This window comes from Limanda limanda, chromosome 15 (assembly GCF_963576545.1).
Source record: "Limanda limanda chromosome 15, fLimLim1.1, whole genome shotgun sequence".
Taxonomy (NCBI): Eukaryota; Metazoa; Chordata; class Actinopteri; order Pleuronectiformes; family Pleuronectidae; genus Limanda; species Limanda limanda.
In genome coordinates, this window is record NC_083650.1 from 6,385,699 (window position 1) to 6,403,165 (window position 17,467).

A 17,467-nucleotide genomic window follows, 5' to 3' on the forward strand; every position below is an offset into this window, starting at 1 on the left:
ACCCTCCAGTCAAAAGAAAGACACAATCAACATTTGGCAAAAATCTATTAATTATTTATTGTAAGTTGTTACATTTAGATTTCTTTCTCTAGCAGCACTATTTAAATTACAGATATTCAAGGGCAGTCCCCGTAGTTTGGAGTTTTCTCGTAATGCAGGATGTCATCGTGTAAACAAAGACAGAGACTGAGCCGGAGAACAAGATGTAGAACAATTGAATTCGCTGTTGACGTGGAATTAAAACATATTTGTGTCTTTTGAGATCAAATCGAAGTAAAATGAAACCTTTTGTTGAAATAAATTAAAACAGTATAAAAAACAGTTAACAGCTTATTTCGTTACACAGTTGGATCTGAGTCCACATCAGTGACAATGCAAAATGTTCAATGTACGTTTACAAAGGTCTGTGAAGTTGATTATTTTTTAACATAGTGATTCAGAGAAATCACATAAACGTAAGACAGCAACAACGTGACATGACAAATAACAAAATGTGTTTCACGAGGAACATTTTTAGAACATGTGATCTTATATTCCAACAATTCCTCTGACCCCTTTCACATTGATTATCATTTTTGGCACATTACATCCACCGACAGTTGCATTGATCACTGTCAGGTAAACATTACCTTCTTTTTCCTGTGGCAAATACGTACGGATCCCACATCAAAAACACCAATTTGTTGCTTTTACATTGTTTAACACGTTTTTATTTGTATATGCATTTAACAGGATTTCATAAGTGGTATTTAAAGTTGGACTATGCTAGGATAGCTAGCCTGAGCTTGCTGGTCCTAGCTTCATAGAGTACAGATATGAGAGCGGCATCGAACAAAAGTGAATGTACATGTTTTCCAAAACGTCAAACTCTTCTCCTCCTCATCCAAACCACAGTATCACACAGCTTTGTGTAACTTTATCCACCAAAACTAGTTCACATTTTCTAAAACTACACAATCATTTCTGTAATCTTGAATTCTACTGTCCTCAGGGAAAACGATAAGTCACATCTGTTTCGTGCTCTCATGCAGAGAATTGCCAATATAACTAAATGTTTCTCACAAAACGCACAATTTCCCATTGGCTCAGTGGTGTTAACTTTGTATCGGCTCTTGAAGTACAGAATTCACAGCCCTGTAAGACGAGGCCAGATGAGACGAGCCCCCCCTCTGTGCTACGCTACAACACGGGATGGCGTTTCATCAAGGTCGGACTGATGAGATAATAAAAAGTCATTTCAATGCTACAATTTAGAGAATTCCTGCATCCGCGGGAGGTTTGGACACAAGGGCCGACAATCCGTTTTGTTTGATAAAATTCAAAGTCAGGATTAAAAGCGTTCAGATCCTGGTGGGCAGCTCGGCCCTGCAGGTCTCGAGACTCTGGGCTCTGAGATGTTGGAGGAAGTCGCACAGGAGTTTCGCTCTTCCTGGCTCAGCTGATGTTTTTTATTCTCAGCGTCTTAAACGTGAACACTTAGAAGTCACATCTGCCTTATATTTCAACATAAGGTTCTACGAGAGGAGTCAATGTCCCCCAACGACGCCTTTGGACCATAAGTGGCCACTAGGGGGAAATTAAACCTGCCTTGATGGAAATAAAAGTCGGTTTCTCAGCCCTCGTCCATCAAGTTTGTTTAGCAGCTAGTGAAAAATAGTGAAAAGCTGAGCTTGACAAAATCCTTAAAGAAAAAATTTCACTGCACTAGAACTGTCCTGATAAAAGTTGCTCTGCAATTCATGCATGTGGAAATAACCAACCATCTGCATTTGTAAATACAAAGAGGGTCCTTCAGTCCTTCTGATAAAACATGAGACACTCAAAACAAGAAGTACCCAGAAACTTCAATATTAGTGAAACGTACTAGAAGAAAAATATGAACCTCTCAAAAGAGTTTCTTATATTTTTAATAGTCTGCATACTGCAGTACTTGAATACATACTCATACAGTATCGTTTATAGCAAATAACTGAATTATTTCATTTATTTAGCAAAAAGCATGCTGAATAGAAAAGAATGTCACCTTTTTTTTTGTTGCCTAAAGTGACAGTAAAATTTATTTTTATTTTCACCTGCGGTTCATCTCTCAATGACTCGTGATCTATCTACAAAGGCGTGACACAACCAAAGAGGCTTAGGCATCGAAATCAATAAAGAGAAAGGTGATTGCCTAAAAAACTGTTGAAAGCCAACTTCAACCAGTACCTGCACAAACATGACCTCTTTCCCAAAGTAGCACAAACACCTCCGGTAGAGGTACGAAAGAGAGACGGTGCGAGGGCGTCGGTTTTCACGTAGGATCGAACATCAGTGCGATTTTTGCTGTAAAGTGGGGGCGTCTCTGCTCCGACTTAAATTAACAGTGTCGCGAGTGTGATGTTCCAGACGGAGGAAGTGAGAGCCCGAGAGAAAGAGAGAGAGAAAGTGAGACACACTGCGAGACAGAAAGAGAAATTGAGGTCTGATGTGAAGCTTAAAGAGGCATCGATCCAACACACAAACTCAGGTCGAGCTTCAAACCAACATCAGTGGATAAACCCGTCTGCCCTTGTCCACGATATATATATATATACGCTGTGAGGGATTGTGGGAAAAATATGTACAACGTCAATTCTCGTATACTTGCTTCTATTTCAGTTCAGGAGCTAAGTTTTCTGTAAAAATAATGAATAAAAAAATAGCTGAATGAACGGTCCTCTAGCAACTTTTTGACTCTTCTTACATTTGGCATTTATGGAATATTTAATACAAATAAAACATGAAAAACCCCCTTCTGCTGATGTGTTGGGCATCAACGCTACTGAATTCACACAGTGATAGTCTGGACGTGGCTACACACACAAGAAGAAGAAGAACAGGGAACAAAGCTGCTGCAGTTTGCTGATGACATGTTTCCGTTCGTTTCTTATTTAAAGTTCACAACAGCTGTGCAGTGTCAAAAAGATAACCATGGAAAAATAAACAAAAAAGGTTAATTATTTCATGGTAAGTGGAATTTCTTTTAATTTTATTAATGAATAACTTGTTATAAAAGGTAACTATGGACAGTGCACATCTCAAAGGCAGATACCAATAATATCTCTGCTTGTTTCCAGGTTTGCTCGACTCAGCCCTTCAAAGTAAGACCATGTAACTTTTGCATGAAGAAACAACAGAGTCCATAATTCTTACAGAGGAAAATCACGAGCGGTAAAATAGTCAAACGCCGCCTTTGTCGTTACTCGATGGTTTTAGCTTTACAGCCGGTCTGGTTCGTTCCCGGTCACCAGCTTCCTTTAGCAGAAGTTACATCGTCTTGCTTTTTAAATGACCAAAATGTTACAGTGAGAAATGACATGGACAAAGTACTAGGTGACCCGGACACCTTATTGAGACCACAGGCTGGGGCTGGATAACAACGTTTGTCACAGACAGTCATGAAGTGTTTGCTCCTTGAATAAATAAAGTCTTTCACCGCTCAGTGAGGAGACACTGCACAGGATCAGCTACTCGTCGACTTTTCACTCATCTACATCATCTCACCAAGACTCCAGCACACAGCCACATAATGTCAGACAACACATTTATTTGTATTCAGCAAGGTTTCTTTTTTTTTTTTCTTTATCATCACGAAGGCATATACTATTTTCTCTGTATATTACTTGTTTTATATATATATTTATATTTATAGAATATTTATATAGAAACAAAAATAAGCGTACATTTTTGCTGAGTAAGATTGAAGAATATCAGCAACGGGCAATGTAAACCATGGTCCATCTAAAACAGGTGATGGTGCGGTAGCTCGCCCCCCCCCAACCCCCCCCAGCCCAACCACAGTAACAGATTTGCATAGGCAAAAATGGGATTAGCCCTTAGACAGTGGATTCCTGAATACTTTATAGAGATGCAAAATCTATTTCAGCTCAAACAATTGAAAACAAACATACATACAAACCAAAAAAAAAATAACGTTGACTAGGCCACGCCCTCTTGAACCCCTCTGGTCATATACATAGTCATTTTTCTGTGCACATTTTTGTTTACAGTGTTAGGCTTCAAGTAGATGTAAAAACAACTTGTACATTGACAACTAGATGTGAAATAAATTAACCAACATGAGAGGTAGTGAAAAGCCTACAGAGACGTTTGTTGTTTTTTTATACAAAGGAAAAAAATAAAAACGTGTCAGTAAGGCCAAAGCTTCGCCAACCTCTTCCATCCCATCAGGACACTTCAGCTCTCAATCTTATTTTTTTGAAGTCAACAAAAACCACGTCTCCAAAAAAACCCACTCGATTGGAACCCGTGGAAATTTAAAGACAAAACTCTGAAACCCAGCGATGACACATCACTTCACATCATCATCATTGCTTGTAAAATCCACATTTGAAATTCAGTTATTAAAAATAAACAACCGTGGACCTCTTCCCCCCCCCATCCCCGACCGTGTAAAAGTCACAATAAATTAAGAGGGACGGACGTGAGCAGGGACGCTGGGTTTCCTGCTGCGTCCGTCCTCCCTCTAAAGACTCTCCCGGTTCTCGTGGACATGTCCATTCGCCTGAGATCTGCTGACCGCTCTGATGGACACTGACCTCCCCGCTGTTATGAGTATTTTATTAAGGTACACACATCTCACAATTTATAAATGTAAACTTGGTTTAATTGCACCATGAGTTCATTATCTGGTTCTTGGTGGAACATTCTCATGTGAATCACTGTATAGACTCAGCGACAAGAAAACAAAGCTGAACTGTGCTCAGGAGAAATCTGCCTGCGAGAGCGTTTTCTACTAACTCGGATATCCAAATTACAAATCATCTAAGATGTTCATGTTTCCTGGAAACTAAAACTTGCTCCAGGGACTAAATGTAGAATATGATCCTTTTGGATTCAGAATTGGTTATCGAGTCTGTCTTCCTCTGCTTCCGATCAACTGGGCGCATGCATGCACGGCTCTTCAGTAAAGCAGCTAAGCAGTTTCAATCGAGCCCTTGTGGATATTAATGAAGAGTGAAATGTGAGTATTGCCCAAGGTTAAATATTTAATATTTTCAATAAAGAACATCGCAAAAACTGTTACGTGATTATTGGTTTAGACTTCTGGACTTTACAGTGTCAATTTGACACTTTTTTTATTTTGTAAATATGTTAGCTTGGTTTTGAAATGGCAGTTTCATCATTAATATGAGTGTGTGAATAAATAGAGGAAAACTCAAATTCCCATAATTCCATTGACTCTAAACTTTTAAAGTGAGTTATCTGTTTCTGCTTACTAAAGGCAGAAACATGTTTGAATTCTCCATCGGTGGAATTAAAGCTTTTCCCAGTATCAGGATACAGAAAAAGGTGTTAATGGTAGAAATTTATTAGATGATTCAAAACCAATCTAACATAATAGGACACAGCTTCAAATAGACAATAATCTATCATCGTTAAAACTACTAAACATCCAATTGCACTTCAACCGTCTTCAATCGACATCCTGTTGTCGACTGTTGAATTGAATTTAGATCAAACTTGGCACGTGAACTTCAGGTAGTTACAGGTGGTGGCAACATGGATGCCTACATTTATCAGTGAGGAGTGGCACTGTTCAATTGACACTTTATTAAGACTGCACTAACCACTGAACCGAGACGGTTATCCATCGCGTGGCGTGAAGAAAACACTTGGAGGCCCCAGTTAATTTGAAAAAATAGCATACACTGCACTCATGCACTTTCTACTGCACGTCCACAGGCCAGAAACAAAGTTCATGTTCAAATGTTCACATCGTCAAAAAACGAAATGTCCTTTTGTAGAATTAAAATGTTAATGGGACATTTGGCAAGACCCCCTTAAAGTTTTTTTTTCTATTTTATTTTTCCTGTTAAGTGTGTTACTTTTCCATACACACACACACACACATTAGCTGTTATCATCGCATGCTGTCAAAGTCGGATTAGAAGTGACAAACCGGAGTGTGTGTGTGAGGGCTGGCAGTGAGATGGACGATTAGCATGGCACAAGCATGCTAACTGCTTGCCTACAGCATGCTGACACCTAGTTAGCCTTCTGAAGACAAGACAGGCTGGCATGTTAGCATTTTCATTAGCTCTGGTAAAAAACAAACAAATCAGAAGTGTCTTAAATGGGCAGCAGCTAACTGAAGGAGAACCATTCACTCCATGTGCTGGACAATCGGACGCGCGACCCGAACAGCCTGTCACACCTGATATCTCCTCACAGCATCTTTGACATCATGTTTGGCACCTGGTTCTCGTATCTGCTCTGAGATATTGGACGTTCAACTTCGACGACTATCATATTACCACCAGCTTCTGAAGCAAGAGCCTTACAGACAAGGTCGGGGCCCGAGGACCCTTCACATCGGTGCTGCATCTTCTCAAAAATACTCAAATCCAGGTGAAACACTAGAGAGTAAAACCCTTCTCTTCTGCTCGTGATGTTTCAAAATGCAAATGACTTTTTGGAGTCAATGTGGGGGTCTGTTTATGTTATCCAGTGCTGGGGGGGTTTCCCACCCCCACATTGGGTACCTGTGCTTGTCAGGCTGTGATGGTCTGAGTTGGAGGGAGGAAGGGGGGGGAGGGGAAAACAGGATGGGAGGTAGGGATCGTTGGACAAACTGTGGTTGCTTTCCAGCAAAACTCCAGCAGCGCTTGTGCTGCCTTTTTCCTCACATGTAAAAGGCATTGTGATTTTCTCAGTGAAGAGATTTTTTTTTTTGTCTAAAGTTCATGAGTAGTAATAACACATGTAGCTGCCCAACCACAATTCTAGCCCTTACTTCTCCCAGTTAAAGAATCCTAAAGAAGGAAAGTGCCTGGACGGACGGATAAATGGATGGATGCACAGATGGATCGATGGGTGGATGGATGGATGGATAGTTGGATGGATGGATGGGTGGGTAGGTGCTTTTGCCGCTGCCTCTGCCGCAGAAGCCATTAAATCTCCTCATCAACGAAACGGCAGTAAGCCTAACATGGGCAGAAGTGTACTTCCCTTCACTGAACAAAAACAACCAGACAGAGACAGGTCCCCGTCTTAATACATCTCAATATTCAAAAACAGTTGCAGTCCGCGGCTTACATGGTCAAGCTACTGTCGAGAGAGAGAGTCACATGCAGAGCCAGTGCTTCTACTGGTTAAATGGGCAGAAAACTCACTCTCCAGCTCCCACCAACAACTAGGTGTCATGTTTGGATAGTACAGAAAAAAAATCAAAAACAAGTCAAAATCAAAACATGTCTGAGGAATGGGACAGAGTTAGAAAGAACACAATAAAAACATGAAAGAGAATGAGTAAAGAGAGAGAACTTTAGAAGTGCGGGTAGAAAGCATGAGTTCTAAATATTACAGTACAGGAACAGTTGGCTTGTCCTTTTTTTTCATCTCTCTCTCTCTTTTTCTGTCCCCGCCGCCCGAGGAGTCCTCGTCCACAGGTGAGCGACGGCTGGCCAACGGGTCGGCCACGTTTCAACCCACGTGGGTCGGCCACCGTCTACCGAAACAAACAGCACAAACTGCGAGCGAAACAATCACTGGCAAGCATTAAAGATCTTGAATTGACCAGTAACCAACCAGCAAAGGCCGACCTGGCTCCAGTGAGGAACTGGATATAAATTGCTTAAAAAATATAAATAAAAAAAAAAAAAACACAACCAGCTATCTTGGACGTCATTCAGTCTTTTCAATCAAAAAAGGGAGAGATTTTTTCCAAACCCGATTTCTGGCACCATAGTAGTATTTGAAGTTTAAGTAGTAGTCTCGTTGGTGTACGATGGCAATGAGGGAGGAGTGAAGGGGGTCTAGGGGTCGAGGCAGGTGCGCCTCCTGTTGGCCAGGAGGTCTCTGTAAACGGAGGAGTTGAGGAAACGGGGAAAGGAGTCGCGGTGCATCAGGGTGTAGATCTGGAGCTGGGCCTCCTCGTAGATCAGGTTGCTGGGCTCAGCCAGACTCTGGTTTATTCCTTCTCTGACCCGGGAGTCCAGACTCACCTGAGAGGAGAAAAACAAATTCAGTTCATCAATGACTTATCAATATAATGTCACTAACTTCACATAAAACGGAGGACGCTTCACTTCTGTAGAATTAACACATATTCAGTCGCTACCTCTTTGGGCGATAATATGGACACGTAGTCTTCGTAGATAATCCTGGCCTTCTCGTCCACCACGGTGGGATTGGTCTCCTTCTTCAGCTCCTCACAGGCCAACCAGAAGAGCAGGTTGTCCTCACTGTACTCCGAGCGCAGGAACTCCTGGAAGACCTCCCGGCCCTCCAAGGAGCGCAGCATCATCTCGAAGCTCCGGGCCCACGACAGCAGCTCCTCCAGACTGGGGCATCTGAAGACGAAGACACGCAAGTGTGTGTGAGACCGACAAGAGGAACACAAACACAACAATACTCGCAAAACACACAAGACTGGACTTACTGATCATCTTCAGCTTCGATACTGTCCATCTTGGTGCAGGTCTGTCGCTCACTCCTCTCCAGCCTGTCCTCATTCCTGGATTAAAGACAAGACATGATTTCAATTAAATAAAAGACTGGAGAGTTGTTCACTGTCTGCCAGCACATAACTGTCATCTCCATCCTTTGTTACCAAGTTAATATAGAACAGCCACATTACAGGCACATTAATCAACGATGGAAGCCTCTGTAAAGTTCTAGCTCTCAGTTAACTGCACTCGGAAGCTCCAGCGTGATCTTTGAACCGACAAAAAATAATCTACAGTAAATGTTGCTGCATATTCAAAGTCTGCGAAACAATAAAGCTTCAGTGAAGGTCTTTATGTAAACTCTGGAAACACACACGGTAGCCTCTCTGTCTATCGCAGCTCAGTCACACTTGCTGAGTCCACAATGCAACACACACTGAGCTGTCTATTTTAGTCCCACCGTGGAGGATCTTTCCTTCCTCTTGCTGTCTCTTGTCAAAGTCCCCATTGTGCAGCAGTAATGGGCTAAGCTAGCCACAGCCCCCAGGCGCCCTCACAATACAGCTAAATATACAGGCTGTTCTTCACAGCTGTTTTGCATGTGATCGGTGGATGGAAATAGAAGGCACCCCAACCAGATAAGGGGCCTGTGTGAGGGTGGCTGAGGAGGAGCTGGAGTGTGTAACACTCTCACACACACTCACCCTCAGTCTCTACAACTTCACCACAGCAGCAGATGAGATCTCCTGCGATTCACACACTCTCACAGATCTCTACCACTGCACTGGGCATGATGGTTAAAAAAAGGAAAGTGACACAGAGTGCATGCAGTGATTTACATGTAACTCGTACAAAGGTTCCAGCTGTGCAACATGTCCCCCCCCCCAGCCGTCACTCTAAAATAAATAAACATACAGGGGACCGAAGACGCTTTTTCCAGGCGCGTTCCGGAGGCTCCGACACCAGCAATTGATTGAAAAACACACAGCGGAGTCACAGAGCACTCACCAAGGGCCCCGGTCCGCAAGCTGCCACCACTTCAGATGAAGTGGTGTGAAAGAAGCAGCACATTCACCATTCACTGCCTGAACACAATGTTTCATTCACTCCTCTCTCCGGGCGAGGTTGGGCCACAGTGAGGCAGCTGTAGCAGCCGTTGCTGGTTTCAGTGCCTTGCTCAGGGACAACATGGCGCAGCGGGTCTGTGTGTGAGCCTCTGACCTACTGCGCGATCTCCTAGTATTCAACCACTGACATAATGTATTAGTGTGCTGGTTGAGCGCTCTAGTTGGAGATCGTAGTGAAAGGTCAGAATTAAAGCTGGAACTAATGAGAATTACCTCCTTCAAGGAGGTTATGTTTTCATCTGAATTTACTCATTACACTGGTTGGATTTCCACCAAACTTAGTGGAAGAGTTTAGTACGGGTCAGATTGGAATCGATTAACTTTCTTTAACAATGTCAGATCTTGTAAATTTCCTAAATAATACAGACATCTTGATGAATAATGCAACTCAGCAATGCCTGACGTCACCCCATTCAAAGTGAATGAGCCGTGCATCGATTGAAGCCACCGATGTTTAAGTGTGAGTCCATCGTAATTGAACTTAAGACACTGAGTTGAGTCCTGTGCGCCTTCCAGACAGAAATCTTTGTTTACAAGAAACTGAGCCAATGCATTATACCTCATCAAATGCAACTTTAGATGGATATCACAGGGCTCGTGTCCCTTAGAGTTGATGACGTACAGTACAGCAGGACCCTTTAACTACAGAACGTGGGTTCCACATTAGAGTGGAAACCAGATATAGTGATCAATCCTTGTTATGGATAAAAGCTTGGGACAGAATTGTTTTTGGGTCGCAAATGGGTCTTTTCATACACCTTTGGACTGTTCTCAAGGTTTCTTTTTGTAATTTTCTGTATAAAACACAGTAAGTCAACTTTGAAAACTGTTAATATATAGCTCTTGGGTGGTTTCATTGAGTGGTTATACAGTTAAAACACAGTTATTAACAATTACCAATTGAACTTAATACTAAATGTGATATTTCATCAAGGCAACAAAATATCCCCAAATTAGCAACAGACACCTGATCGGAGGTCAATCGATTCGTTTTCCACCGTTATATTTAAGATGCATTATCAAAATAGCAGAACAATCTGACTGTCACACACACACAATCTGCTTACTACCTGGCAAATCTACCCTTAAGGCAACAGTCACTCACAAAGCTGCAATGGATCTGGACACAGCCTGAAACGCACTTGCACTCTACGGTTACACTGTATAGATCGAGCCCATGGAGTGTATAGTATAGTATAGCATAGCGCAGTATAGTATTGCTGAGTTATATAGTATAGACTCATGAATTATAGTATATCATATATTTAGTCTGGTATATTTAGTAAGCATAGCGCAGCATAGTATATAGTATAGCATGGTAAAGTATAGCGTAGTATAGGAGAGTACAGTGCATTATAGAATACTGTGGTAGAGAATCTTATGATATGATATAGTATAACACAGTATAGCAGTTGTATAGCAAAGTGTAGTGCATTATAATGTTGCACAGTACAGTGTAGTATTGTATGTGGTAGTTCAGGATAGTATGCTATAGTCTGGTATAGTACAGTATAGTACATACTAGTATAATACAGTGTATTTTTGCATAATATTGTACACTATAGTCTGGCACATATTAGTATGGTATAGTACTGAATAGTATTGTACAGTATGATGTTTTCTTACCAGAGACACTTGCAGCAGCCGCACCAGCAGAGACAGCAGGTGTTGGGTCGGGGCTGTCCAGGGGCCTGCGGGGGGGCCTCGATGTGAGCCGCCTGCCTTTTTCTCATCTCCACTCCGCTCACACTTCGGGGCTTCACAGCAGATACAGGTGGAGAATAAACACAGTTAAATACACTCCACATTAACAATAATACAACAGAGAGCTTTGCTGCCAATGCAGTTTCCAGTATAACAGCCTATATATCTTATTAGAGAGTGAAAATACAAGAAGTGTGTGTGTGAGAGAGAGTGAGAGCACTTGAGCAGAAGAGAGGATTCCGTCCCTCGTACGCTCGCTGGCATTGAGCCAAGTGTTTCACTCGGCTTTGACAGACACTACACATACATTTCAGTGGACACAGAGCAACGGAGTCTACACATCACGTTTAGGATTGATGCGTGTGCAATAAATACGCAAATTCACACACACTAACTCAATAGTTAAATGAAAGAAGTTGCTGGTAAAATTAAAAGTTAGTTGACTGAGCGATTTACAGCGAAAAATCCATTTCTGTTTAGTTGATAGCTAAGAAAGAATTCCGATAAAATGTTAACTTGTGTCACCGCGTGTGAGGCAGTGATGGAGACTGAACGCCGGGTGAATGTGATAATGTCTTCATTATTTTGAAAGCCTTGATGCCGACGCTGCAACTCATCCTGTGAGACGTCGTGATGCTCACTGAACATTAACACGACATTCGGTAAAATTGCCAAAACCGTTTTGATTATTATATCTTGGGAACAACGGGCAACAGCGTCAGTTTCTGATGTCGAACATGACTCACCAGGGAAAAACCATTAAGATAAAAGTCAATTTACCAGGTTTACCCACATTTAAAAACAATGCATTGACCTGTTTATGTGGTGTAAAAAAAGGTGAAATAAAAATAGGCTATGTCAAATTATTCCAAGGGACATACATGAGGGGATCCCTCTAACATTTTGAGAACTAGACTAGCAGCTTTCTCCCAGTGAGTCCAAAAGCCAACAGTTACATTCTTGAACACGACAAAGATTGGCTGAGAAGAGGATGTCATGTTGGTCTGCTCAATCAGCTCCTCCAATCAACACTTGGCAGATACTCTCATTTTCGCTGAGGGATTCTCTGTGAAAAAAAAGAACTAATTAACTCCAGTCTTGAAGCCGAGGAATCAAAAAGGCACAGATAATGAAACACTTTACTAACCTGCAACATCATGGTTCAAATTAAACTCCTCATTAAACACTCAAAAGAAATCCGAGTGACTGCGCTTCACAACCGACAGATGAGCCGGCTCTCGTCTCTCTGGCTGCCTCTGCTCTGCATACAGACAATTTTACTGCTATGATGATACATCGCAGGTGAGGCTGACAGACGACCTGCGTGATATGCAAATGTTTTTGCCCGACCGGTGGAGTGGCCATCAGTTATTCAGCGTCAGTGGAAAGAACAGGGAGCGAGATGCAAACGACGGCGAGGGTCCGGCTTTGTTCCAAACGCAGAGAGGGACGCCGCATTGACCAAATCATGCAAATACGGAGTGGAAATACAAATGCAATGAGATGAGTGGGAAGGTACAATAGAGAGAGATAGGATCTGTAATATGAGCAGCGAGTTTTCCCATAATCTTTTTCTACTTTTATTAGTTTTGATATAATGTAAATTTCGTTATGAGGCAAACATTTTAACTACCAAAATGCAGCACACCGTATCATTCAGTCAGCAACAGGTTATTCCCTGATGGAAGAGCCGTAAGAGTCTGTTAAAGTAAATGTCCTTTCCACAAAGCAATCCCCGAAGAATGATGACACCATCTGCATTTAGACTGGTTCCCTAAACTCACTTTAGCTGATTTCAGACGCGCACTGAACTCCGCATAATCTCCTGACATTCTGCGGAGGGGCTGTGTGAGAGAACGCAAATGGCCGAATCGGACGCTCCAGACATTCTACAGAGTTTCTCCTGTTGGCCTCCTAGTGCAAATTCCGGATACTGGCGAATGAGCCCATGTGAGAATACAGCAGGGGCTTCTCCGGAGGATTCATCACAAAACGTGGAAAGACGAGAATCGAGAGCTTTTGACTATAAAGGCCGACTTCTATATGATGTAAACAAGAACACGTGATCTCCGCAATGGAAATAAATATGTCACATTCTTCCGCTTCATGCCGTGCCACCCCTCTTCTAAAGGCTCTGGAGGATTTGCATTGCTGTGAATGCGCCTCACGGTAGAATCTCCTGCTGAATTGTGCAGCAGTGCAAGGCAAACTCTAAATCTGGAGCCCAGTGTGCCGACATTCTCCGGAGTTCATGTCTTATTTGAAAACAGCCTTTCAAATATGCAACTTTTACAGCACAAAGGAAACGTGTGTCTGCTACTGCACAACTAAAATCAGAGAGAGGACAGTGCTTCTGGCATTCTGTAATTTTCCCAAGGTAGTGAAAATGGTGGAAGAACTGGAGTAACTTGAGCGAATATACTCCTTAAAGTGTCCGTAATATGTTATATAAATATCACAGAGCCATAATGTATCATTTTTGTTTATTTTGGACGGAGTATAAATAATTCATAAGATGTGCACAATGAGAACACACTGTGGTTCTCTAGTGTTAAACCCTTCAACACATAAAGCTCTGATGTCTTTACTGTGAGGCTTCACATACTGCGGGTTTGCAGCTGTGAGCCGGACTTATCACTTCTGATCATCGGCATTCGATGAAGATCAACCGAGTGCCAGGATGATCCCAGCGAATAGGATGCACCTAAATAGAAGATAAACCCACTGTGGTACAAATATCCACCGCTCTGATTTGATTCTATTTATTAAACTTAGAAAGTCAAAGTGGACAAAGAAACAGAAAATTATGTAAACCCTTCTCTAGCAGATTTTCCTGGAATTACCACTGAAAATGTGTTACTTATTCATACTTTTTTATCATATTTACTTTTTAGGTGAAAAACAATCTTTTCAAAAGTTTTTGGAATTTTGAATGTTACAACAGATTGTTAGCGCCACATACTTAAGAGTAAATTAATGAGATGCTTTTTGCAGACGACAGGCTTATCTTCTGATATTCCAACTTTAAAATGACAGTGAGCCTAAAATGATTTTATTCTCGTAAAATTACGACTTTGTTCTTTAATACTGAAACCTTATTTTGATAATATTACGAGTTGGTTCTCCAAATCGCTGACTTCTTTTCACTTTTATAAAATGTGACAACAATCAGCAGAGTGCAACTAAGCAATAATGGCTTTACTACAATTATACAGGAACAGATACATTATCCTTAAGACACAAGTTAATGTTTTTACTGAGATGGTTTAGATGCGCGGCGTTTTATTATATGAAATTATTTTTTAAATTATATTTGCACCTCATTGAGGAAAACATATACCATCTCTTTATAGAACATATTCTACTTCTACGTGAGTCAGTTACTTTCACAACAAACTTGGAGATAGTATGTTTCCTTCCCTTCGGACACTGTTATCGGTTAGAATTAAACCAGACAGAGGTCAAACTTACCATGAATTACTGAGGTTCTAAAAACAGGTCAGACAGAGCAATCATGGCGTGAGGTAATAGGTTGCTGGACGATGGCAGGCCGGTCTGTCTGGGCGTCGGTTCGGCCGACACACCGGCCGATTGGCTCGCTGCAGGTTTGGGGCAGAGCAAGGAGGTTCTTTTCACCACAGAGAAGAGAAGTTAGTGGTCTCACCATCCCTGACCGACGGCCACGGACACGAAAGCTGAGGCGAAGCGGGAGAACTTCCTCTCCTTGTTTCCTTATTTCACCCGCCTACGTTAGTTTTTTCGCTCGACGTCGCCTCCTAGGCTTCCTCGGATGTCGGTGAAAGGGTCATTTATGGACTTGGGAGTAGAGGGAGCAATTAAAGTACAGCATCTGAAAAAGACACAAAGCAAAAAAACACAGGTTTTACAGTGAAAGTCCAAAAAGATAAAAGTGCCATATAAAGTCATAATAGAGTGGAAACATAGCCAACGCTTACATAATGCTAAACGTAGAACCTGAGAGTAGAACCTGGTTTTCAATACACCACATACTCTATCTTGTCACATTATATTACATATAATCCATAGTTTCCACATATACTGTGTTTTTGGAGCGGATATCATTTTTCAGACTGTATCTGTCGGCATTTGTTATATGTTTTTGTGTTGTACTGGGGAAATGCTCGGCTGCCTTCGCCCAGGAGGACGACAGCAGCAAAGTAACTTTGGTAACAGGCCTCCGAAAAGGAGAAGTGAATTATGAAAGTGTTTTTTTTGGGGGGGGATGGGGGAAGAGGCAGCATTCTTACATTGCCTGTATGAAGATGAAATGAATACTTCACTAATCCATCTGTCAAATGGGAAATCAGGTAATCGTTAAAGACACAGTTCCCACACCCAAACTTTTCTGTTTCATATCACTGAAAAATGAGCTGTTGGTCACTCATCACAAATAAAAGGCAACAATCAACGGATTTATCAACAATGAAAACAAATCGTTATCTTTAGATTGAGCCAGAAAACACTTTGGACGGTTCTCCATCAACAGACAATCATATCATCATGATGATGCTACTGGTGATTACAATGGAGGACAATGCAGCTGAGTCGACACTCTACCAAAGAAGCTCTTGCAGTTACGATCAGAACGAATGGGTTATAACTCTTTATGTCTTATGGGATCATTTAAATGTTGAAGATACTACAACTAGAGTTTCAACATTTTCAGAACAGTGCTGTGAACAGTGATTGATCTATCAGCTGATAATATGAGCCTTTCACAGACATATGGGTGTCAGAGCTTGTGTTTGCTGGTACCAACACTTTTATTTCAAAGACTAAACAACACAGTAAATATATGTTTTTGTGAACATTTTTACGTAAGAAAATACTTTCTGTTGTACTTTGGTTGTATTTCCTTGTAGTTAAACTGTAAAATATCAACCCTTAATTGTATTTCTGGTACTTTTTATGTTTTTGCTCCCTTATATTGGCATCGGCCTCCAAAAAACGACTGATTATCCTTATCAGTCGCTCCGGCCTGTACAACACTGTGTAAATGTTTATGGACCAAACAACATCAGACTCATTCTGCAGCATGAGAACAATCCTATAAGACGTGAAGTCAAAGCCATGAACAACACAGATCCCAGTAGCATGGAGTCAGTGGTGGATTCCATGAGGAAGCTCAAGACACTGGGACACAGAGGAGCTGTGGCGAGCTGCTGGGAACAACAGCATGAGAAAACACATGGAATGTATTACTGTTACATGAAGAGTAAAAACAACCTGTGTCGTTACTGCATGACTTTTACAGCCTGACACATTTGCGGGATGACAAATGAATCTGACGAGACAGCTGCTTTTCTACTGAGCTTCTCTGAACGCAGCCGAATCAGGAAGTCAGCCCGGATGTCAGCGGCCACACGACCTGGACTCCTCTGACCCAACCCACCCGGGGGGACGGGGACGTGAGTGCGGGTGACACCAGAGGAAAAGAGGGTTCGAGACCGGTCACGGTGAAGTGCAAAGAGAGGAAGTTGGAGGAAGCTGTCGCAGCGCAAGGATCCGCTGCCGCTGCCCGAAGGCCCCTGGGTGTCTCCGGGGAAGAAGGAGTCACCGGACCCTGCTCCCGGGGGAACTAGCTCTGCTGGCTAGCTGCTGGTACTGGGTGCTACTGGGAGCTACTGGGTGCACGGTTCCTCCTGCAGCGGTCCGGACCACCAGCGAGCCCAGCGGCTGCAGGTCCGAGTCCCGGCCGGGGAGGGGAGACCCCCCCTCCAGGTGACACCACCGGAGTGGAGGGGCGGGAGGGAGGGTGAGCACAGGGCAGCACGGGCTGACTGTCAAACCGAATTAATTTTTTAATTCTGTCTTCCTCCAGGAATCAAACACCACCCACTTTCTCGGTGCTAGCGTTAGCCCACAGATCCGCTATCTCTCGCAGGGAGAGGAGGAGGAGGAGGCAGCAGCTAGCATCGTGCTAACGTCAGCTAGCATCTCCGTGTGGAGCATTAGCGCAGAAGAACCAGCATCTTACCGCTTCGCGCCGGGCTGTCAGTGTCCGAGGGCGACGGGAGCGAACGCGCGACGTCCCGGTGTCCGGTCAGCGGCATCGCACACGGGAATCCCGCGGAGAAGAGTCCATCGCCGCCGTTTTTCCTGCCATCCGCCCCACTTCAGCACCGAACGCCGCCGAGCCCCTGGATGCACTGCGCAGGCGCGCTGCCGCCGCTGCTCTGTGGCTGC

General features: G+C 42.7%; 1 protein-coding gene across 1 annotated transcript; it reads right to left on the minus strand.

Moving 5' to 3' along the window:
• Positions 1-3,813: 3,813 nt before the first annotated feature.
• Positions 3,814-17,417, minus strand: rgs17 (regulator of G protein signaling 17). Its single transcript, XM_061087658.1, has 6 exons — positions 17,259-17,417; positions 14,732-15,110; positions 11,183-11,313; positions 8,423-8,497; positions 8,102-8,333; positions 3,814-7,985 (listed from the first exon to the last, which is right to left on the minus strand). Exons 2-6 carry the CDS (start codon positions 14,732-14,734, stop codon positions 7,797-7,799), a joined length of 630 nt encoding a protein of 209 aa, XP_060943641.1. The 5' UTR covers positions 14,735-15,110; positions 17,259-17,417; the 3' UTR covers positions 3,814-7,796.
• Between the last annotated feature and the right edge of the window lie 50 nt (positions 17,418-17,467).

Bases quoted from the DNA above. Each gene is read 5' to 3' on its own strand.
- rgs17 (XM_061087658.1), bottom strand. The intron at 8,498-11,182 runs GTAAGAAAACAT...TCTTTAATCCAG, and splicing joins GGCTGCTGCAAGTGTCTCTG to GAATGAGGACAGGCTGGAGA. The intron at 8,334-8,422 runs GTAAGTCCAGTC...CTTCGTCTTCAG, and splicing joins ATCGAAGCTGAAGATGATCA to ATGCCCCAGTCTGGAGGAGC.